Consider the following 23532-nt stretch of genomic DNA (forward strand, 5'->3'; position numbering starts at 1 on the left):
GTGCCCTGTCGAGCTCTGTCCTTTCTGAGACAAGAGGGCTGACAGTACGTCAAACACACGTGGGCGTGCTGTGGATTTACATGGTAGCACAATGAGGTTGCTCTGTTCCTGATAAACAAGAATTGATTTGCTTTGTTGAAAGCCACGAGCCCTGAGCTGACATTTTCACTCATCTCTTGCAATGTTAAGGTCTTACGCCTCTGGGTTTTCATCAGCTCTGAGCCCGCTCTTTCATATTCCACTGTGGGATGGTTTTACTCAATGTGCATCATACTTCATGTTTACACAAAGGCACATAAAGTTTGCCACTGCACCTTCCATCACTTCTTCCACATAATTTAAGAGTAGATTTAAGCGGCACAGAGCCCAGCACAGATCTCTAAGGTGCTCCTCCAGCGATCTCAAGCAACTGTGAAAATAATTGCTGGGGTTTTTTTTAAAAAATTTTTTAACCAAATTTTCATCCATGAAAGGACCTTTCCTCTGATCGCATAGCCACCTAAGTTCCTTAAGACTTAGGGTCTTAGGACTCTTTTGGTAAGGGGTCTTGTCTTTTGGAATTCCAAGTAGGCTGCATCAACTGAATTGCCTTTATAATGTTACTGACTCCTTCAAAGAATTCCAACAGTTCTGCAGAGCAGGACTCCTTCCCTTTGCAAAAACCACGTTGACCTTTTCCCAATATGTATCCGTGTAATTCACCCACTATACTCCTTGCTAGTTTTATCAGTCTGTCTGGTACAGCTGGTCAGTGAATTCCCAGAACTCCCCCGGGACCAGTTTTTAAAAGAGTGTTACAGATGAAACACTGCAGTCCTTGGGCACCACCGCAACTGCAACAGAGGAGCATAACCTCTCACTTAACAACTCAGCTATGTAATCCTTAAACCCATTTAAAACTCCTGGGTTGATACACCCAGTCCTGGCAACCTGCTACAAACCCATGGATTTTAGCTTTTTTACAGCCTCTGCAATAGGTACCGTGGTTTAAGGCAGGGTCTCTGCCCACAAAGAGCATTCCAGCATGGTAACCTCTGGGAGCTGCTCCATGGCAAGCTTGTGTGCAGAAAAAACAAAAAAATTAGTTTTTCTAAGTCCTCCTTTCAGAGCCTGAGCAGCCTTAGCACTCTCCAAACCCTCTCACACCGTTCCATTTCTGATAGATTGAAACAGGACTATTCTACCCACCCCTCCCGCCCTTTGCAAGTCATCTCTCAAAATCCCCTTTTGCCTGCTTTGTTCTGTTCATATATTTAATCTGCTGGAGTTTATAAACTTTTCCATTTTCTCCAGCTTTTTGAAAAATGCTTTTTTGTTTTCAATAGCCTCCATGCCCTTCTGTTTAGTCATGCTGGCTTCCCTGCACCATTTCTCATGTCTGCTGTGATAGATGGTGGGCATTTGCTCTCTGCTTAGCTCGTTTTCAATAAGCTTCTCCATTTCTGTGCAGTTCTTGTTTCAAACTTTGAATGCAAAACCAGTAGAAGTTTTCGATGGTTTGGGTTTTTTTCTTTTTCCCCAAGGACGTTAACATGGAGCACGTTATGGTTCCTATCACAGAGCAGCTCTGTGAAGACACTGTTTTGAACACATTTTTCTCTCCTTCTCAGAATCATGTCAATGATGGCTTCTCCTCTCTAGGGCTCCCTAACTTGTTGCTCCATAGAAGTTTGTGGCTAAAATGGCACATTGATGTCATGCCAGCCAGTCAGCCACATCTGCCTAATTGACGCTCGGCAGCTGAAGCTTCCTACCCTTGTCCTGTCTCCTCCGTAGCTTCTCTGATCACCATCTTGGGCACTCCCACAATTAAAGACAAAACATAAATTTCTTATTTGGGCCTGGGATTTCAGTCTAAGGGGAATCTAAGTTATCCACCGACATTAGTTAGAGCCAAATCAGATCAACAAGCTTCCTTTAACATCCATCTGCATCCTCTCCCACCACCTGCATCACCCTTTCCTTCCTGTACACTGTATCCAGGTATTACTGTTCCACTGTCAGTGTCCACCAAGAGGCACCTCAACTCTCTTCTATGATCTCAGATAAGAATACAATAACCATTGGCAGAAACAAAACAAAACCGAGATTTTGCGTACAACTTCTTGGTACAGATTGGCTGACTTCACGAAGTGGTATCAAAAAGAGTGCTTCTCTCATCCTTCTGCCCTGCCCCATGTCCAGTGAGCTGACAGTCTCATGGAAACCTGTAAGTGGGAGCGCAGGGCTGGGTTCGCTGTCCCACTACAGCAAAGCAACTGACCCTGCAGCCACAGGATCTCTCATTCGGATGGGAGGTAAGCACTGCGAGTGCACAGAGCGGCAGAAGCACTGACTTGCCTTAGCTATACTGTTAAGATATACTCTCAGGTAGGGCTTGGACAGAAGAACAGACAGTAGCTGGAAACAGGCCACCAATGCTGCTGACCATCTCTGAAAGCCCTGTGATTTTTGCTATATGCCTTATGGTCCCAGCTCCTGAGAATCTGTGCTTTTAGTCAGAGCCCTACACTTTACAGTTCACACACATCTAATTTTCTAAAGGCTCAGACGCCAGAAGTTGTTAAGACATAACCCAACAACAGCTTTAAAACATTTGAGGAACTGCGGGGAGGTATTCCTTGCTGGGGATTTGCAGAAGGTCAGACTAGAATGGGACATTATGCTATTTGGCCTTAACATCTTTGAATAATTCTTAAACTGAGGAGGAAAACACACACCCAACTATGACTGCCAATGTCTAAATTTACTGTGGGACTGACTATGGGAAGAAGAGGGCACATGCCCAGGTGGCAAAAGCTTCAAATGGGTGAACCATGGCTGACTGCCACCCCCTGTCTTTGGCCAGATAGGGAAGCAATGACAGTGCCACTGACAAGTGCCACAGAAAATTTCCCATATGAAGAAAAAATATCTCTGAGTAAGTGAATGAAGCATCCAACAGCAGCTCCAGAGGTGCTAATGCCTTGAGCTCCAGAGACTCCCAGGCAGCAAATCGAGGTACCTGGGTGCTGGACTGCAGCATGCCAAATTCCAGTCATGCTCCCTCAGCTCCAGGTCAAGTGTGATCCTCAGCTTAAGTTTTAAAAGTTATTAAAGTCTGAAGTAAACCATTTGTTTCACAGTAGGAATGATTAGTGATGAGGATTCATACTACCAGCGCTTTTCACGACTAATTTATTAAGCTTCTTTTTTTGGCATTACCAGATGAGTTTTACTCCCAATGTGAAGCTGTTCAAAGTTCAAAATTAATTCCCTGGAAAAACTGAGAATTTATTTAATTTGGAGACCAACAATAAAGAACACATCTGTGAAACCGCTTTATTTATTTTTTTAATTCAAATCTCGCAGAACACAGAGCAGCAAGGTGTCTGTTGCTCACGTTCTGCCCAAGCTTGTTGAATGTCTTTACTAGTAAAGGGCTAGAAACGTCCAAAAAAACCATTCAGCTTAAGGACACTCAGGTCCTAGTTCACCTAAGGCAAAGAAAACTGCCACTTTGCTGTCAGGTGGAGAAGATGCAGATTACTCACATCAGGTTTTCCCCTTTTTCAGTGATACTGTAGCTACAGCTATTATTTACTTCATGTCATCTTGCCAAGCTTGGCAAAGGTGGAAAACAATTGCAGCATGCTCCTCGGGCAACATATTACAGCTATTAACCCTGGAGAGATTAAAGTAGAGGTTCCATTGTCTTGCTCTTTGCAACAGCTGCCCTCAAAGTTCTACACAGTACTAAAACAACAACAGCATGCCCATAAGCTAAGAAAAAAATATTCTAAGACTGTAAAACATCACCATCTAGTAACTCTTACCATTACAGTTCCACAGACCTTAACGCAGTCGGTAGGTAACTGCTTACCATGTCCTCTCTGCACAAAATTATTTTGGAAAGAGTAGAGCTGAAGGAGACAGCTGCGTGGGAAGCAAGCCTAAATCAGACTTAAAGCAACATCTTGAACTAAATTATTCATTTCCATATAGAGCAGAAATTTATTAATAGAAAACACAATATGATCTATGCAAGCAGGCATTGGTTTCTAGTACTTCATGTAATTGGATTAAGTCTTAAATTAGAGAAATGTTGGGTGAGAATCAAGAGCACCAGGAAAAGGAGGTGTGTAATCTGGTTACACAAACACAAAAGCATCAGGAGCCAAAGGTGCTGCTGGGCTACACCCAACCTATTGTTGTATATACAAACAAGCCTTTGTGTGTTCCTGTTCCAAAGGCACACGATGCTGAAGGACAGACCTAGTGTGTATCTGTCACCCATTCTAATGCTTTGTGTCAGCCAGAGAGAAATGGCAAGTGACCTCCAAAACTCAGATTCTCCTAGAGAACAGATACTGGCTCTGCAGCCAAATGAACTAAAGTCAAGTCACATACAACGGGAGTGCAGCCAACAGAGATCAAAAACTCCTACAACCACACAATACACAATATTGAGACTGATAAACAATTAATGACAACACCTACATGTTGGAGATGGAGCAAGATGTACTTCTCCATCTCCTGCCCTGCCCATGTGTTACAGGCAGCACTTAAAGCCACAACTTTCTTGCACTCCAGTGAAGTATTCAATGTCATGAGCAAGGCACCCAGCACGGACTTAGGAATACGTGGTGCTTCTTACTCCTGCTCTGACAGTAAATTCCCCTTTCCCCACCTAATGCAGGAAACTGGACCTTCCTACATCTATAATAGTTCTGGGTGAATTAAACCTCTTGCAGATCAGCTCTCATCTGCACAAGAATGGCAGCGGGTTGTTTTTTTCCAGCACTCTACACCACTGTTTTGAGTCAGTGGGGTATCAGGCTGCAGCCTTCTCCACCGGCTGCAGTTGGACAGGTTGATGCCTCAAGCATTCTTCCATCCCCTGAACGGTGGGCTGAAGGTGCCACAACCTGCAGACACACGGTCTTTGTATACCTGAATCCCATACAAGGAAGATCTAAATGTGCTAACACACAGGCAAGTCTAAACATCTTTTGTGTGCCTCCTAGACCTCAGATCATCACCCGGAAGACAGGCCAGGAGCTGCGTTTCCAGCCAAGGACAGTCCACCTGCTGACATGATGTGAAATACTACATTTTTGAAGACCATGAACATCTTAAAATCTCCTGAAGAAGAGAAAGCAGGGCCGTGTTCTGTGTCTCCAAACCTCCCATGCCCCCGGGAACTAGAACTGCATCTAACCGCACTGAGTTATAACTAGTACTGCAATTACTCATTAGCTGCTCTGAAATACCATTAATGGGTGTTGCATAACAGATGGAAACAAATCAGTCACTGTTAATGGAAAGGCACCATTCATTTTTCTGAAGACAGGAAGGAGGCAAATCCCTTTCTCAACCTAAAGTGCATACATTTGCTTTGCTGTGAGAACTCACTGACAGGAACAAAAAAAGCACAGGAACTTCAAATACCACATCTGCATAATCAACCTCTTTAGCACACTGTTGTCACAAGCATACAGAAAGCAAAAGTAACGTTTAATTAAACCCCATGGGAGGATTGTGCTCATCCATTTAAAAATAAAAATCAGTCTAAGTCTAGCTAGCAAAGGCTTCCCAGCACTTAACATTGCAGTTTTACAGAAAACAAACTTTTTAGATGGAAAGCCAGTGACGGGAAGAATCAGAGGAAGAGCTTCCCAAGCAATAAGAATAATGAAAAAAAAAAATCCAAAATAAAATTCCATTTTAATCATTTTTAGCTTTACAGTATTTGCTGCTGTAGTATCACTAGAAGTCAAACCCAGTACTTTAGTGGTGACACTAGTTTTCATAAGATTAGGGGCAGCTTCTGATTTAGTAGGCATTAAAAAAAATTTGATTTCTAGATCAAAACGTCTTCTGTGTTGTATTAATTTCACTCTAGCACTTTGAACAAGAGAACAAAAGAACTCATTGTACAAATCAGAAGAATGGTCCTCAATCTTTTAGACAAAATATTTCAATGCTGGTGAGAACAGCTCCCCTGTTACTCATATAGAGAAAGCAAACTCTTCCTCAAAATGCTAACGTTTCATATTATTTCATTATAATAAACAGAAGATGCCTTAAACCGTCTTGTATTCAATGCCACTGTGTAGCAATCACAAGCTGGCTTTAATGATTTCATTAAAAACTGAGCACAGTTTCGATTCAACGTCCATGACATCAGCAAATGCACATGATGTGATATTTCAATAACCTCTCAATAGCAGAATACCATCTCCTGCTGCACAGAAAGCAAAAATAAAGCAAAGAAATTGGGCAAGGACTAGCAAACTCTTAAAAATGCAGATTAAAAAGCTTCAAACAAACATGCTTGTGGAAGAACTTCTCCAAAATTGAATCAGTAAACACATGGTGTTATTGAAAAGTTGCACTTCCAGTAGAAAACAGTGGCAAAAAATTCCTCATTGAGGTCTGTCGTTAAATCTTCAAACATTTTGCTGCGTTTTACTCTGAACACAGGCAACACTGAGTAACTCCACCTTTTCAATTCATTCCAGCAATGCATAGCAAGCTGTTGTACAGGGAAACTTTCCCTTTTTTTCCTCCATGGGTTTAACCATGTCTTGTCTCTTCCATTTCAGCTGAACTTTGCATGTCCTGGACTTGCTTATTCCCACCTCTTCCATACCTCGTGAGCCTTCTGCAAATATTCTGCCAAATCCCAGACCCATCTCCACAGCCCTGGTCCTCTTCTGCATGGCATGTGGTGGGGAGCAAAACACCTCTCTCCTGTCACGTGGGTGGGAGGCAGCAGAGAGGAAGTGCTAGCTACAGATCAGATGCTAGCTTATATCAGACTGAAAGGTAACACAGATTTACTTGGATAGTTTTACAAATATATCAGCATATTCCTTCATTGGTATTTAAAGCAAGTCACCTGGAAAAAGGGGAGAGATTTAGGCTAACACAGACCACCTACTTCTCAAAACAGCTGAAGAGGGTCTGCAGATAATAATAAAAGCACAAGCACAGCTTTATTAACTGAGTAGGTCACCACACCATCTGTCCACCAGCAACCCAGACCATTTAATCCACCATCTGCCCACAAACATTAAATGAAGCCAAGACCAGATTTCATTAGAGTTCATATAGCTTTCAAGTAAAATGTAGGTCTCAGATTTAGGTTAATACATTTTATTTCTGAGAATAACCTAGATTCATATTGATAAAGGCCCCTAAGCCACCACGCTAGCTCTCCTTTATCTCCATCATAAATGGTTATCAGATTATGTGGGGGTTGTTTCAGCTGATGGCCAGGCAGTCTGTTATTTGTCAGGGCTAATTGCAGTTGCTTGCAGATGAACAGTTTAAGAAAATGAGGGCACCCGTATCTGAAACTCAGCTGTATCAGAAAAGCTAAAAGCTTTTATCATACCACGTTAACCTAGACTAACAAATTTCAGAGGCAAGAGGATGCTTGCTATGTTGACTTTGCCCCAGTCTGATCCTGGCAAGTTATTCAAAACTAAAAACAAACACACCAGGAAATCAACAGAAATTCACAATGGCATCACCCGTATTCCCCAAAGGAAGGAAAGATCTTATAAACCTTAAATATGCACGTTACCTTGAAAAGTAACACCTGGCAAAGCTTTACAGAAAACAGCACGCCTAACCTGTGTGCCTGGCACTAGGTGCAGAGTCAGTGACAGCGCTAACGACATGCTTGTGAGCTGGGATTAAACTAAACACTTCTCCCACTCATAAGCATGGATCAACTGCAGAAAATATTTTGAAACTCCAGCTTCCACCCAGAAAGAGGTCTAGAGGCACCGCAGGATGAACAAACGCAGAGGCGGGCTGTGTCACTGCTCCGGCTGTATCCAAGGTCAGTCCTGGAAGGAGCTGGGATAGATTTACAGCGAATCCATGGCTGAGGACACAGAATAATGCAGGCTGAAATAATACAGGACTCACTCCAGTATGTCAATGTCTTGTACTGGGGAGCTCAAACTGGACCTGCACTGTCAGCAGGGTGCCACCAGTGCTGACAGACGGCACCCCGTTCCCTCGTCCTGCTGGCTGCAGCGTTGCAAGCACAGCCCAGGATGTGGTCGACACCATGCAAAGCCACAGCTTTACCTCCATTTAAAACAGCTCTTTCTGAACTATTAAAAACAAGGTCTGAAATGCAGGTCCTGCATCACTAATGCCATGCTGTCATACTGCAAACACTACACTGTGTAAGATAATATAATCCATCCCACAAGCCCCCTAAATTTTCTCTTAAAACACACCAGGTCCCTTGCAGATGTTACTGCTATCGGAAGCTGATTGAGAACTTCACTGCATGCTAACTGGAAACCATCTTCCAGTTACCAGCCTTCATGAATTCGTGGCCAGCGTATGTCTTCTGTTCTTGTATAACTGAGATTCCCCCCCCAAGGGTACTCCTCCCTGGGAAATTCTGGACAAATTAAACCCCCGACTCAGCGTAAGTGCTTTTAAGTCTCTCTTTACACAACCGGATCTCCCTTGCTCTAAAAGTCCTAGCAAACCACTTCAAATTCCCCCTTCTCAAACACTGGTAAGTAAAGACACACCAATTTCGCAGAGGCCGCAACCTGGCAGCTGGATGTGCTTTGGCAGATTAAAAAGCAGCAGTACTTTTTCACAGGACAACAGAAGAGCTCAACATCTGAGTTTAAATACTGTTCCTGGTATTAGCAACTAAGGCAGAAAATCCAAGGACCCAACGCACTATCTATCCTCTCTGACAGATTTCAAACAGAGACTTAATCCAGCCCCTGGGGGTACTTTCCAGGTAGGACAGGGGGCCAAGCCAGGTGTGCCCTGAAACCACACCTTGTAGGGAGAGATGCTGGAGGAAGCTGAGGCTGGGACAACATTTACAGTCACAAGAGACACTGTGTTAACTTCTTGCTAAAAAAAAAATATTCTAAATGAATTACCAAGAGGGCTCTGGGAAGGAACATCTTGTCTCCTGCCCAACTGTTGCCATGGCCACCAGCTCACTGCTGATCTAAATCAAAGCACAGAGAACCAACAAGCATGTCCTTCCCGGGCCCAGCACTCACAAGAGCCCCCTCTCGCTCAGAGAGCCCCTCTCTTTGAGAGACCCCCTCTCCCTGGCTGCAGGGCCGCTGGCAGCTCTTCCCACAGCTCAGCCCCAGGGCGGACAGGGAGCCGAGACAACAGCACTGGGACATGCAGAGCGCCCATGAGTCAGTGGTTGTAGCATCGTGTTCCTCTGGGGCTTGCACAACTTCAGGTTTGGGTGTTCTTTGAAGAACTGCACAAAGAGGCTTTGCTTGTAGGGGGAAAATGTAGAGCGAGAAGGCAGCAGCGATGCACAGCTCTGTTACAGGGACTCCTTCCTACCTTCTCACTCCGTTCCGGCTCCAAAGCCCACATCTGCTCACAGACAGGCAGGGTATGGGCAAACCTACTGCCTTGTTGGGTCATTAGAGAATTTGCAGTGACAGCTAACACACTCAGATGCTCAGGCACTGTATCTATATTCCCTCCAAGGAGGGCAGACAAGCCCCAGCAGGCAGTGCCTGTACTCCCTAACGCTCTTACTCAAAAGCATTGTACCTATTTTTACCGATTCCCCATCCAACATGGGAGCACGCTGCACTTCTGGCAGAGATGGAGAAGATGCAGAAAGACAGACAGACACGACAGTACAGGGAAGTGTTTTAAACACATATCTACCTTTATTAAAACAGAAAAGTCATTGTGTAACACTGTTGCCTCTTCTAAGACTAGCCACTACAGTTTCAACTTACTAAGATTAGTAATTTTATACTTATAGACTTTAAGGTAACAGTAAAACTCACAATCAATCAAGCTAAAGCAGTACAGTGACATGTGCCTGCCCAAAAGGGGTGTACTTTCAGTGTCTGTTGGAAAAAACACAAACTATCTTCTTCAGACTGTATTTATTATATTCCTCTTCTGCACACGCTGGCCGAAGGTTTTCTGGAATCATCTACATCAACAGACTTTTACTAAAAGCTATCACATGGTGTTGAAAGCTCTACCCCCTAGCCACACCACCGGTGTAATACAGCTGCAAGAGCCTGTCCTGTGCTAAGCAGAACACTACAGACACAGCACCCTCCTGCAGCTGAAGAGAAAGAAAAGCTGCCAGCTGCGTATCAGCATGCTGAGTGGGAAGTCAGCAAGGTAATCCAGCATGGTAAATGAGCCCGTGCTCTACAAAACACTCCACGTAATCTCAGTGCTGTGCTCTGCCTAACAAAGAATGCATCCTCTGTCTTGGATGCTTGTGGTGCAACTGCTCCTCTAAAAGGATTATTCCTATAGCAACCAGAGCCATCAGGCTCATCTCTGCACTGCTCTGTCAGGTGAATAACCTCCCAGAAAATGACCATGGCTTCGTCATGACCCAGGCCCAGCAAAGCAGTTGTGCTGTATCTGGGGCAGCTTGGTGACTTCCATCTACTCTCAACGCAAATAGACAGAGCACGCAGGCTCCTCCTTTCCTAGCCAGTGAACCAGATGGGATGCGACAGAGCTGCAGCCCTTCAGCATATTGCATATCTCAAAGAAACTGCTTTTCCGGAGACCAGCCACCCTGGGAGATGTTATGGAGCCTCAGCAGAGCAGTCCAGGTCTGCACCTCAGAGCTCAGAACAACCCGCTCTGCATGAAAGGGTGAAAGGCATTATCTGCCAACTGGACACATTCAAGTTCTTATTGATTAAACCTTAACAGGACTTAAAATTAAGATACAGAGCTTTTTCATCTCTCTCTCAGCATTACTGATGGGCCATGGCGAGTCTGCACACAGATCCTTGTGTCCTGCACTTTTCTTACCTGACAGTCGAAGTCCTGGAAGTTGCGAGCTGCATTCTGTTAACAAAAACCAGAAAAAAAAAAAAAGAAAAAAAAAAAAAGTTCAGCACAATACCCCAGAACACCCCCAACAACACCATGAAAGTTCCCCTCAGAAACCTCTGCTTCAGCACAGTCTAGCCTGACTGTGGTCAGGACAGCAGCAAAATGTAAGACCCGAACAAGAAAACTGCATGCACGTTCTGTGCATTACTATACAGCAAGTCTGCTGGGGGCTGCCCCAATGCTGTCAGCTAAGGAGAGCACCTGCGGACACAGCCGAGAGTTGATAGCATTCGAGCAGCGACATGGGTACGTAGGAAGGACCCCGACCAAAGTCAGGCTGGTCATAAGGTTGGGTTTTGTCTGATCCTGGTGCCCGTTATCAGTTTGAATACAAAACTCTTGAAAGGACTACCACTGGGACCTCTCGTAATGAGAGCAAGAAAGCAAGCTATGCAGTAACTGCAGTGTGTGCGGTATGGTTCCACAGCAATCGCAGTGACCTGTAAGCTACTGAAACCAGAAGACATGGTGACTGGGCTCAGCAATTCACAACTGACTTTTCCCAGAGGGTGAGACCACGCATATAGGTGAGCACAGTAAGTACAGCACACACTGGGCGTACTGCAAATTTGAAGGTCTGCAGTAACTTGTCTGTATGCCCATGTGTGTGGTGAGACTCTCGCTCTGACCATAGAGTAGGTTACGCTACGGAGTGCTGTCAAATGCCACAAAAGGCTGAGCAAATCATTTGAGATAGCATTCTATCTTACATGCCTTAGACGTAGCACCTTAGTGGTAAAATTACAACTAGGACCATATATGCATAACAGAAACACCTTAAACACTTCTTCTGGCTAAGCACCCTAACTCCTCTCCATGTGTAAACAAATGGCACTGTTTTCCTCCCCCCAGAGCTTTGCCACATTAGGGAGAACACAGGTTGCTACTTACATTCTTCAGCATGAGACCTTTAAGTTGAGATATCTGCAAATTTGTTTTAAGAATACCTCCCGTGTTAAGTATTGAACGTGACATGACACAAAGCATCAAATCCTTAGGATGGGGGAAAAGAAAATAAAAAGCAGCCCCCTCTTATTTCAGTTTGAGATCCTGAAGTTAGTTGAGATTTCTGACACCTCTGTCTATGCCTCTTTCCCCGCTCTGTTAAATACAGACAGTAGAGCCTTCTCATCTACCAGGTTGTAAAGAAGGTAAGTTCACTCATCCAATGCCACAGTGATTAAGGACTGTAAAAAAGCTTACGAAGAAATGAGAAACTTCTGTACCCAGCACTGGACTTGGATGGTGCACGCTAAGTAAAGAAAAGGCTGATCTGCATTTGTACTGAGAAAAGCAAGATTCCCGGGACGGGGAGCCCGGAGGAAACAACACAAAGCAGAGAACGAAGGCTGCACCTGTGTTGCTCGATGTCAGGGTATACCACCATGCATAAGCAGCACTAGTGCTGCCATGTCCTCACTCCTGGTTACTTGGTTTTAACACATCAAAATCTGACTTTAAACCATTAATCTATTCCTCGTCTTAACTTGAGAAAGTCTAAGATTAAGGCATGTTTTTCAGTCCTCTGAAGGTGCGACAGCTGAACCTCAAAGGCAAAGAGCTAGCTGAAATGACCCAATCCAGCCCTTAGCTCCTGAGTTAAGTTGTTGTATTTCAGCAATTTTTCACTAAGGTTGTATTAATAGGAGTCAAAATTGACAGAATATGGACCAGCCAGAATAACAAAGTGTCATGGGGATAAGTTTTCTGATCAGGTTACAGGCAGTACTCTCTTCTTCTCTCTTGTTCAACTAAATGGGAACATTGGAAGTTGATTTTCTTTCCCAGTATAAACTCACTGCATTTTAGTGAGCCTGAATGAGGTGAACATATACATTCTAATGTATTTTACTTCCCTGCACTTGCTATTCAGCTTAAGTTACACACACACATAAGAGTGTATTCTTTGAAAGTCAGGCTTGCAATTTTCTGCTGACATATTTGAGACAAAACCAAGCCAGGACTCAGTGGTGCCCAGTGACATTTCCAACAGTTCAGACAAGTGAACGGGATATGACCCATTTCCATTTCCCAGGCAATTCCACTGGTTTTGGAGTCTGAGTATTAAGACACCAGAGTACAGCAGTCTTTGTATCTGAAGAGTTCATGAGCACTCACTCATTAGCACCTTAAGAGATTTACTGTACTATTTCTGGCCATTAATCCATGCTGGCTCAAACTCCTACATCTAAAGCCAGTTGGTCAGTAAAAATCTTAGTGAACTGCCAGCTCAATACTTTTTGGACTCTGATACACTGCACAGAACAGCATGTTATGGTACCACACCCATATGCTCCATAAACTACATCTAAAAAGCACGTATGTATTATTTCAAGCTTGAAAGCATTAATAAGGGCCAGACCTCAGATGGTAGCTCCCTGAGGTATTTCTTTTGTTAAAGTATAAAAAGGAGAGCCACAGCACAACTCGCTTCCCACACAGTGCTGAGGATGGCTCTAGAGCCACTCTACGTATTTTTTCCCTACTGAGACAATATGTACTTCCTGTAACTTAAAAACTGAGTCAAGGAAACCAAATATGAGTTTGTATGTGCCCTTCTGTATGCTAGTTAACACCACTGGGCTGCACTTAAACTAGAACTGTCCCAGCTATTAGTTAAGAGAAGTGGCTGTGGAGACGACACCACAGCAGGGACCCAACGGGCCTGATCAGGCAATACCTGACAGAGAGACTAAAAACTTACAAAGTGAAAAACACTTTGTTTTGGCATGCTTCAATACCTCCTACTGAGTCAGCTCACTGAAGCACAGGAAATCTACCCTCTTGTCCTGGTTTCAGCTATTTTTCCTTCTAGTGGTTGTTGTGGTTTTGGAGCTGGTATGAAAGGAATGTCAATAATGCATATTATTTTAGTTGTTGCTAAGTGATGTTTATACTAGTCCAGGACTTCTTTCAGCTTCCCATAGAAGCTGAGAAGGAACATAGACGGAACAGAATGGCCAATGGAATATTCTGTACCATGCTCAGTATATATGTGGGGTTTGGCCAGGGGTGTGGGGAAGAATCCTCAATCTCTGCTCACGTAGGGCTGGGCAACCAATTCACCAGGCACTGAGAGTGACTTGTGTCTTGCATATTCTTTTACCATTATTATTGTTATTTTCCTTTTCCTTTACTGTTCTATTAAACTGTCTTTATCTCAACTCATGAGTTTTTTTCCCTTTCCCCTCCTTTTCTCCCTCTTCTCCCTACCCTTCTTGGGGGGAGGTAGAGACAGGGGATAAGTGAGAGGCTGCGTGGTCCTAGTTGATGGCTGGAGTTAAACCACAACACCTCTTCAACTCAAACATGGAAAATCCTAAGAGAATCATGAGCAAGAGCTGGGGCACTGCATTCAGGAAGCTTGTCTTCTGTAAACATTTATCTCTAATTTTGAAGTCATAAACTGTTTTCAAGGCCTTTCTGTATTTTTATCTGCTGGTCTACACTGATTTTGTTCTTCCAAGGCTCACCCTCCTTGGAAACATTTTAAAAAGTTATGTTTAAGCTATGGTGGAAGCCTAGTAGTCAGCATTGGGCTGTAAGAATACACAGCTGGACTGAAGATTTCAGCTGAATTTTTAGATTTTACAGATACTAAACAGATATGTTAGCACACCGCAGAAATGAGGAAGAACTAAGCAGCAAAAACTAAAACATAGCAGAATTTCAGGGATTTCACCTATTTTGCATGGGAATCTCCACTAGACAGCACAGTCTTTCACAAGGACACAGTGAGCGGACAAAGTACCATATCCCTTTGGCAGCACAAGCTAGTTCTTGATGTCAGCCATTAAACAGCAAAGCACTGGAAACTACTTCATGTACCATCAGCCTTGGCTGTTAGGTATGGAAAGTGACCAAACCACATTTCTCACAGCCACAATTTGCAGATGCAAGATTCTAGATCTTGTTGGCATGGCCCATAATGACTTAGGCACCTGGAGCAACAGTTTGTGGCAGAATCCAGTGAGGCTAGGGCTTTCCTAAAGCCCAGATGGCTCTCCTCCAGCCCAAAGATGACAGAGTGAAAGCCTTAAACAGCTGCTGCAATATAATGATTTTCCAAAGTTTCAGTATTGCATGAATCTGGACTGCTGTAGATAGGCTCTGGAGATATTAAAAGGAAATGGCTCTCCATCATTAAATCCAGGGAGGCAGGGGTGTTTTGGGGGTTAAAACACCAAAGGATAGTTTAAGACACAAGATTTTAAACAAAAAAAGTAAAAAAAAAGAAAATGGGATACAATCCAAGCTTTCTCTAACAAGCACAAACTTATTAGAGGTTCTACAGTTCCTCCAGGTCAGAAATGGTATCAACTTTTTCTGCTCTGCCTTTGCAAATTCTCAGTACAGTCATGACATATTGTGGGGTTGGACTAGATGATCTCCAGAGGTCCGTTCGTTCCAACCCTGACCATTCTGTGATTCTGTGACTCTAAACTTACCTGAACTGTGGTGGGCTGTCTTTCCCTGAGACTTTGGAAGAATATAGAGTGGTGGATTATCAGAGTGGGGAAGCATTTACTGTTTTTCAGTGTTTAAGGTACTTCCAAGCTGTAAGGAAACCCTGGCAATCAGGGCTCCTTGCCAAAGTCAACCAGAGTACACCTGTGAGAGCAAAAAGGAGCAGCTAGCATTACCTTATCATTCAGGAGTGGTTTGATCTCTGTCAATTGAACATCCTGCAGTTCATCCATGGTGCTGTAGGTAGAGCCAACTAGCCCTCAGAGCAGCAAATGGGTGATTCTGAAACAAAAGCATATTGTTAGAAACAGTATTAGAAGAGATGGTAGCCAAAGAAAGCTTTAAGATCTTTCATTAGACTTGTATATGCTCAAACCGAAGCCTGAAGGTCTGAAAGAAGCTGGTTCTCAGTGCAACACAAAGCACCTGTAACTGTAGAAGGCAAACAGCCATGTTTGCACTGAGTGTCTCAGTTATGTCACTCCTTACCCTGCACATCGCTTTGCCCATTGAAAGCTGTCCCTGAAAGCTCAGGCCTTTCTACTCAGAAAGTCTGGATCCACTTCCATGCATTGCTGGTACTTCAACCATAGTCTGCCTGGAAATGAACTGCAAACTCTGGATCAGCAGAGTGAAAAACTGTGTTCAATATGCGGGAATACTGGCGTCTCCCTGCCATGCCTGACACACCTGAACCACAGCATCCGGCCTCTAACAGCAGCGCTGTGCCTGTAACCCACCAGACACGCAGCAACCACCGCATTTGCACATGGGAGACAGAGGTGTGGAGATCCAAGTACCTTGTCAGCACAACATAAGACAACCCAGAACCCAAGGCAGCCCTTGCTTCATGAGGTGGGATATAAAAATGACCCCCAGATAGCCCTGGTCCAGTTGAACATGTGCAGAGTAACACTGTTAATTGTGCAGCCCAAGCAATCACTCTCCATCAGGTGGTGCACAGTCATCAACAGAAAAAAAGAAAGTAATCAACAGTATGTGAGGTTGCCATACGTATTGGAAATCACAATGAGGACAGACGAAAAATATGGCAGAGTTTACCAGGGATTTAATTTTTATTCTAGAGACTCTACCTGTGTTTCTAGACAAGAGACTTTCTAGAGCAGGCAGCTGGAGAAATACAAAGGTGGCTCTGGAAAGAGGGGACGATCATGCCTGATAGTGCAGATTATTTGGTTGTTCAGGAAAACTATACAGATTACTGTAGATGAAATAAAAGAAGTCATGGACATAAGCAGGGACAGGAATAGGCATGTGGTGGGCTTCCTGGACGTTAGCTGAGTGTGCTAGAAACAGACTCTCAACTACTGTCACAAATCAAATTCTTTGTCCAAGATAATGTTGTGCTGTTAACGACAGATGAAAAAAAATTGGAAAAAAGAGTACTGCAGCTGTGCTCCTCCAGCCACCTTAGTTCCACACATCCATGCGCTGCCCTGGGAAGGGGGGGGGCTCCCTTCACCCCAAACACTCTGCAAAGCTGCACATTCTTGTCACCCCCCTTTGTGCCAGGACTAACATTGGTGTGGCTGAAGCCAGCCTGGCACAAAACAAATCATAGAATGGTTTGGGTTGGAAGGGACCTTAAAGCTCATCTTGTTCCACCCCCGTGCCCTGGGCAGGGACACCTCCAACCAGCCCAGGTTGCTCCAAGCCCCGTCCAACCTGGCCTTGAACATCTCCAGGGATGGGGCAGCCACAGCTTCTCTGGGCAACCTGCGCCAGGGGCTCACCACTGATATCCAATCTAAATCTCCTCTTTACCAGTTTGAAGCCATTACCCCTTGTTCTATCACTACATGCCCTTGCAAAAAGTCCCTCTCCAGCTTTCAGATAATAATTTCAAATCATAATGCCTTTTCCTTCTGAAAATCAGCCATAGCAACTCCCCTCTCTTTTAGCTCCTTTACTTCGGAAAACTTGAAATTATTCTTCTTTTTCAGATTTTTTTTGCTGTAAAACACATCAGTTATGAGAGTTCCAAGAAACCAGTTAATTTAGAGGTAACATCCCCCCTTACCCAATGATGCATTTTTATTCAGAAGAGCAGCAAGAGTCATTATATAGTGCACTGTAAGACCCAGAGGAAGAGGTAATTACTGTAATTCTGATAAGGTGTTATGGAGACCAAAAAATATTTTCTACTAAGGAATTGCAACTTCTGTATACACTGCGGGGACTGATGAAGAGCTCAACATCTACCAGGTTCTCTCCAAAACAGCACCCCACAAGGTTACAGACACCAAAAGAGTTTCAAACAAGCCTTTCAAACAGTTATCTGCAGCAGGTGACACAGTACTAAAAACAACCCCCTCATTACCTGGAGAGCTTATTCCTCTCTTATGCTTCTTTGAAAAGACACCCACTGGACCCAATGGCAGGCAGGAAGGTGATGCTTATTCTTGAGGTCACCCAAGAGACCAAGAAGTTGCCCACTCTACGCAAAGGGATTAAAAAGCTGCATACACCAGCCACCTTTCTCTGTCAGGCTTTATACACAAGGGAATGTAAAATGACACTTGCTTTGTGGTTCACGAGTCAGGCTCACACCTAGCATTTTTGCCTAAACCAAAGCCTACAGCGAAGCAGGGCATCTACTGAGCTTTGACTGAACAAAGAACGCAACTCAGAGCTCTGCGTTAGATTGCTCAAAGATACTTTTGCTAAAGCTCTGCAGATATTCCTCCCAGTTTCCCCAGGAGCTACACAAAGAGCAACAACTGCCAGCGAGCACTGGGACAACCCTGCCAGGGGACATCGTTTGCTGCCCACACAAGCATGCCGGTCCACGAAGCGTGTAAAATAGAGAGAGAGGGAGACAGACACAATTTGTAAATCCCATGCACTACTTTGTTAATAATTTGTTATATGAGAATAATAAAAAACTAAGTAGGTGTTCAAAGCAAGGATTATCAAATGCTTTTATCTCATCAACCTCAATTTCATATTTCGTCTCTAGATGCAACTACAGCACACACAATAAACAAAGTCACTCAAATTAATCTGATGCTTATCTTCTGGGGCCACTATTGCTCCAAATACAGTTTCAGGGGAAGGGGGGGTCTGTAGGGGCTAAGGCAACAAACTGTTGTGTTGCACCTGCACTGCCTCTTGCTCCTTTGTTAAAGCAAGCTGGGCAGCAACCTGAAAGGTGCCTGGTTTGCATGCTGGGCTCAGAATTAAGTGAAACTCCCTTGAGAGAGAAGGGACCACCTTCCTTAACACCAACTGGGCTCATGTAGCTGGGAAAACTTCTGTAGGGAGCACGCAGGAAGAGTGAGAGACGTGCTCTGCACTGAGTTCGCAGCACACTCAGCCTGGGAGACTCTTTGGCTTGGAGCAGACCCTCACCCAGGCTGCAGGAGCGAGAGCAGGACCTCCAAAATGGCCGGGGGGGACCGAACGCTGAGGTGAGCCAGGAAGCCACTGAAAATTGCTGAACTGAGAGCAAAATCAGACAGAAAGGTTAAACCTACACAGCCACAAACGGCCAGATGGTGGATTTCTTTTCATTCTAACCTTTTCATTCTAATCTGCTCATTCAGCAATTCTGAGTTTGTTTCTGCTTTCCTAGAAACTCAAAGGTTTTTGAAGGAAAAGGTACAGGGGTACATCACTGCTTGCAAGCAGCTTTTTTTAGATTGCTGAACCAGCTCTCACCTATCCACTCGCTTGTGAGTTCTTTGGAAAATGGCTGTGACAACCTCAAGACTTTATTTGAATCTGTTCAGAGGATGTTCTGTAGGCCGATGCATGCACTTTTCTCTTCCCAAGGTCTCAGCAATCTGAATGGGATTGCCCTGGACCAAATCTGGGTAACTTGGTTATTACAGGCCGAGATCTTACTCGCTCTACATGATTATTCACCACAACTTCACCTGAGCACCGTGCTATGCCAACAGCAACATGGGTTTTGGTTTGAAACATGGCAAAGGGACATACTTGTCCAAAAAAGGCCATAAAGAAATTCTGAAAAGAGAACGCTCTGTAGCAGAGACACCTGGTAAAGCACATCTCCAAATGCAGAGGCAAAGGGAAGGGTAAGGTACTGGTGACCTGGGTTATCCCTTGCTCCAACCATGTTAAAGACTCCTCGTAAAAGATCTGCAGACATATCTGCCCAGGAAACAATGAATTCTCTCCCTCCACCCCTCCTGTTATTTAAAGAAAGAAACATGTAATTTCATATGCTGAAAGCAAATTTAAAATACCCCAACAAAGCAGCATAAATATTAATAGTACACAGAAGAGCTCTGTAGAAGACAGGCTACAGGCAAAGCAAAAGGTTTGCCTGGAATGATCCATGTATAAACCATACATTTTTCTATAAATGTCCTAGTACCACGTGCTTTGCAAGTATTCCTCTTGCTTCCATTTACATATGACTATAAATATGCTCAAATACCCCAATTTAAACCATCCATCTTTTTCCAAAGGCTTCCCGAAGGCTGGAGTAGACTGTATGCTCTTTGTAAACTGGTAAGACAAGAATAGAGGAAAAACATTTGGTGAATCATTAGCACAGAGACTAGAAATGTGGGTAGGACACAGAAGGCTGCAAAAAATCAAGGCAGGTGAGCCTAAGAAAGAAACCATCTACCTATAAATAAGATCTGAAATATGTGCTCGCGTGCTTACTCCAAGAGAAGGGTGCTCTCAATTTACATCTTTTCAATATACAAAAAAAAAGAAGCTGTGTTAAAAGTAAGTTCAGTAAATCAAGAGCATGAGTACTACAGACCTGCACCCACAGAGCCAGCCATGTAAACTGCACCACCTGTGGGTACTTCAGCTCTGGTTTCTAGTCACCAAAATTCCAGCAGTACCGCTCCCCACAGGATTACAGCTGCAAGAGCTGGATCTTGAGTCCAACTCTCCGGGCACCTCCTTGAATATTCTGTTTTATTATGGAGGTGAAATCTCTCCATGCTCTTTAGGAACTCAGTGCAACAAAATCTTGTATTCAGAGGCTGAAAATTCTTGTTCATTCATCTCTTGACTCATGCATCAACTTGACTACAGCTTCTAATTTGTTAACTCCATAGCCTGTTATACTCCTGCTTTGTATGTTAACCGCATTGAGGCAACATTACACAAGACAGTTATCAAGCTATGCTACAAAACATGGCATTAAACGTACCTAAATACACGCTCCCTTGTTTGGCAGCCTGGCAGAGGCCGGCTGAAGAACCCTCCTCTCCAGGGACTGACTATGCCTACAGTCATGACAACCTGGGTTACATTTCCAAGAACTGCTGTCTGACACAGCTGCCTGTTTCTTATGAGATGGAAAGAAGAAATGCTGCTCCAGAGCGTGCAAAGGAAGACGGTGATGCAAGAGTCCTGACTTCGGCTTTTCATGGCAACAACAGGAACAAACCCAGAATTTGCAGCCAGTGCAAGAACCAAAGGAACCTCCCCATGGTCCCCAGGTCTGCAGCTCAGGCATTTACTCAGCCCTGTGTGTTGTGTAGCTTTTCGCTACAGCTTTTTCCGTTCTGCTTAAGGGGATTCCTGCCTCCTGTGCCTCCTTTGCTTCTCTCTTTTGCACACACCAGAAGACAAGTTGCCTAACAAGGCTTCTCAGTGTGGTAGGGCAGCCCCCTGTCTTGGCGTATAGATCTTACGTAAAATAAGTTTCATATATGGACTTTGAGACCCTTGGACATTCCTGTTATGTTGCTCCTCAGTCCTTTGTAAGCCTCTCAACAGCACTGTGCTTCCTAACCACCTGCACAGGCTATGCAGTTTCTGTCCTGAAAAGCTGGCTGACACAGTGACTTCCAGCAAAACAGGCAAAGGGTCCAAATTCACTTTCAAAATATTTTCCTATGTTACTCACTTTGTGTTCCAGCTCATACATTTTTGGGAATACACCACATGGCGTTCCACCTCCAAGATAAACTGCAAGCCTGCAGAGAAATCACGTTCCGCTTAACTAGCACAGTGCCAGCTACTGCACACCAGTGACAGTAGCTTTGTAACACAGCATGCTTTTACCTCCTTTAAATTTGGACTACACTCAGGACAGATATGCCAGCTGTTAAATATACTAAGGCATTTAAATGAGACCTACATTTAACAATGGTTTCGCAAGGAAAAGGTCTTTGCCCAGCTTCCCATTAATTTTGGAGAAAGAGTCCAATCCTAATTACAAGAAGCATCACAGTGCCATGTGGGTAACAGCTCAGCTAGCAGGACGTCATCCTTAGTCACCGTTTGAATTAACAGGTATCAACTACAGGGCTGACTGAGCAAGAATGCAAGAAAAATGTAAAAGTCTTCAAATTGTTTTGTTACCTGGACCAGTGCCCATGAAAACCCTGAACCATGCTGAGTTCCGCCATACAGTACAGTCCAAGAAGTTTTAGAGTGCAGACATCCAGGCTATAAACTGGAATGAAAAATTTCTCTACAAAAATGATGCAAATTATTGTCTCCAAAAGAGCCTTTTCTGGTCATGGTATCTCTTTCAAATAGCTTTGCAGCATTTCCCTTAATAAGCTCTTCTCCCCACAGCAAATGAAATAAGCAGTGGCTGTTATTATCAATTATGTTATTCACATGATTTTTCCATGTCCCTTTCTTGCCCAGTGGCACCACTCTAAAGCAATATCTGCATTATCCAACATCAGCAGCTCACACAGCTCAAACTAAACAACAGAGCCATTTTTATCAGTTTTACGGTGAAGGACATGCTCAAATGGATCTGTTCAAAGATGCTTTCCCCTGTACTGAGCCACCTGCTTCCACAACCCCTGCAGTTCAGGAGGTCCCACCCAGGTATGGGTGAGGGCTCTCGAAGCCTTCAGTTGGATATTTGCCGCAATTGAAACATTGGTAGCTCTTTGTCAGCACTGTCTACCATCACTGCATTCGCCACAGCTTCTCCCTGTGCCATCTCCTCTCTCTGTCCCCTGACCACACCCTGAAGCTCTCCCCAGTCCGAGGCGGTACGTGTAGCTGAACTCAACAGCTCTGCATGCACACGTCCTCCGATACGACACAGGGCAAGCGGGGAAATTGGTCTCTTCGGCAGCAGCTTACTCTTAAGCAGCTTATGATTAAATCTGGCTGCTTTCCATCAGATCCTTCGGTTCCCTTTGCAGTTTTATTTTCAAGCTTGTTTCTGCTTTGTTGCAACTATGTTTTCTACTAATTGACTCTGTGTTTTTACATTTTAAGTGAAAAGAAACCAAATAAAATGTGAATATATATCTCAGTGAGCAAAATAAAGCATTAAAGAGCAAGACAGATTGGAAATCTGCTTAAACAGAGATTTTAACAATGATTTATATAATCAAACAGCACATTTCAATTTACGGAAATTTAATGCTGATTTTGCATTTTATTTATTTTACTGAAAAAGTTGCATTTTCACTGACTACCGAACATTAAGTTGCTAAGTATAGCCTCTACACCCAACTGAGCCTTCTTGCTGTGTGGGGGGAACCACCATTTAAGTTATAGTATAGCTAAACAAACATTCAGTCAGATCTCACTTTTCATATTTTGTAATGCAATTGTGATGATCTTTTTTAACTCATTTATGCGAAGTGCTATTAGGATGGAAGAAAAATAGTCAGATCAAATGCACAGGAAAGTTTGTAGAGTCACTTTCATTTTAAAAATAAAACTACCTTAAACTTTTTGTGTTCACTCATACATATAAATTGTACAACCTAAAACTGATGTAATAACATATATTTAACAGTGAAGTACTACCACCAAGTAGTTTTGGTCACATCTCTTGGCACGTGCAGTGTAATATAGTGCAGCCTGGATAAACCTAGCTTAATGTGAGTATAGAAATCATCACAGGCGTGCAAAGCTCAGGAAGAAGGAATATATTCTGCTCCTCAGCAGCTAAGACTAAGACAACTGCTTCTGGTATCAGCTCATTCAGGTAACTAACACCCTTTCATTGGGCTGTATATGTATATATAACTAAATCACTTCTACTAATGTCTTCAGAGAGCAAAACCAAACTTTCCTTCTTACTTCATTCAAACTTGAAAAAATGGATTTTGGCCATCAGAAAATATACCTGCAGTCAAAGCTGATTACATCCCCAATTCCAAGTTACCAGCAGACACGGAAGAGACCTTTTCAGTTTTATCACAGCAAATACATATTTTTTTAGTATTA

The 23532-nt window shown here is 43.7% G+C and overlaps 1 protein-coding gene across 2 annotated transcripts in view; it reads right to left on the bottom strand.

The window, feature by feature from the left end:
• NDRG3 (NDRG family member 3) overlaps positions 1–15596 on the bottom strand; it is a 33634-nt gene extending 18038 nt beyond the window's left edge. The window contains exons 1-2 of one of the 2 annotated variants that reach the window (XM_009886323.1): positions 15540–15596; positions 10813–10848 (exon numbers count right to left, since the gene is read on the bottom strand). In XM_009886323.1, coding sequence (XP_009884625.1) covers positions 10813–10848; positions 15540–15596 — 93 coding nt within the window. The remainder of the gene's footprint in view (positions 1–10812; positions 10849–15539) is intronic. The other variant, XM_009886324.1, reaches the window with a different exon arrangement.
• Between the last annotated feature and the right edge of the window lie 7936 nt (positions 15597–23532).

Source organism: Charadrius vociferus, unplaced genomic scaffold (genome assembly GCF_000708025.1).
Source record: "Charadrius vociferus isolate BGI_N301 unplaced genomic scaffold, ASM70802v2 scaffold225, whole genome shotgun sequence".
Classification (NCBI taxonomy): domain Eukaryota; kingdom Metazoa; phylum Chordata; class Aves; order Charadriiformes; family Charadriidae; genus Charadrius; species Charadrius vociferus.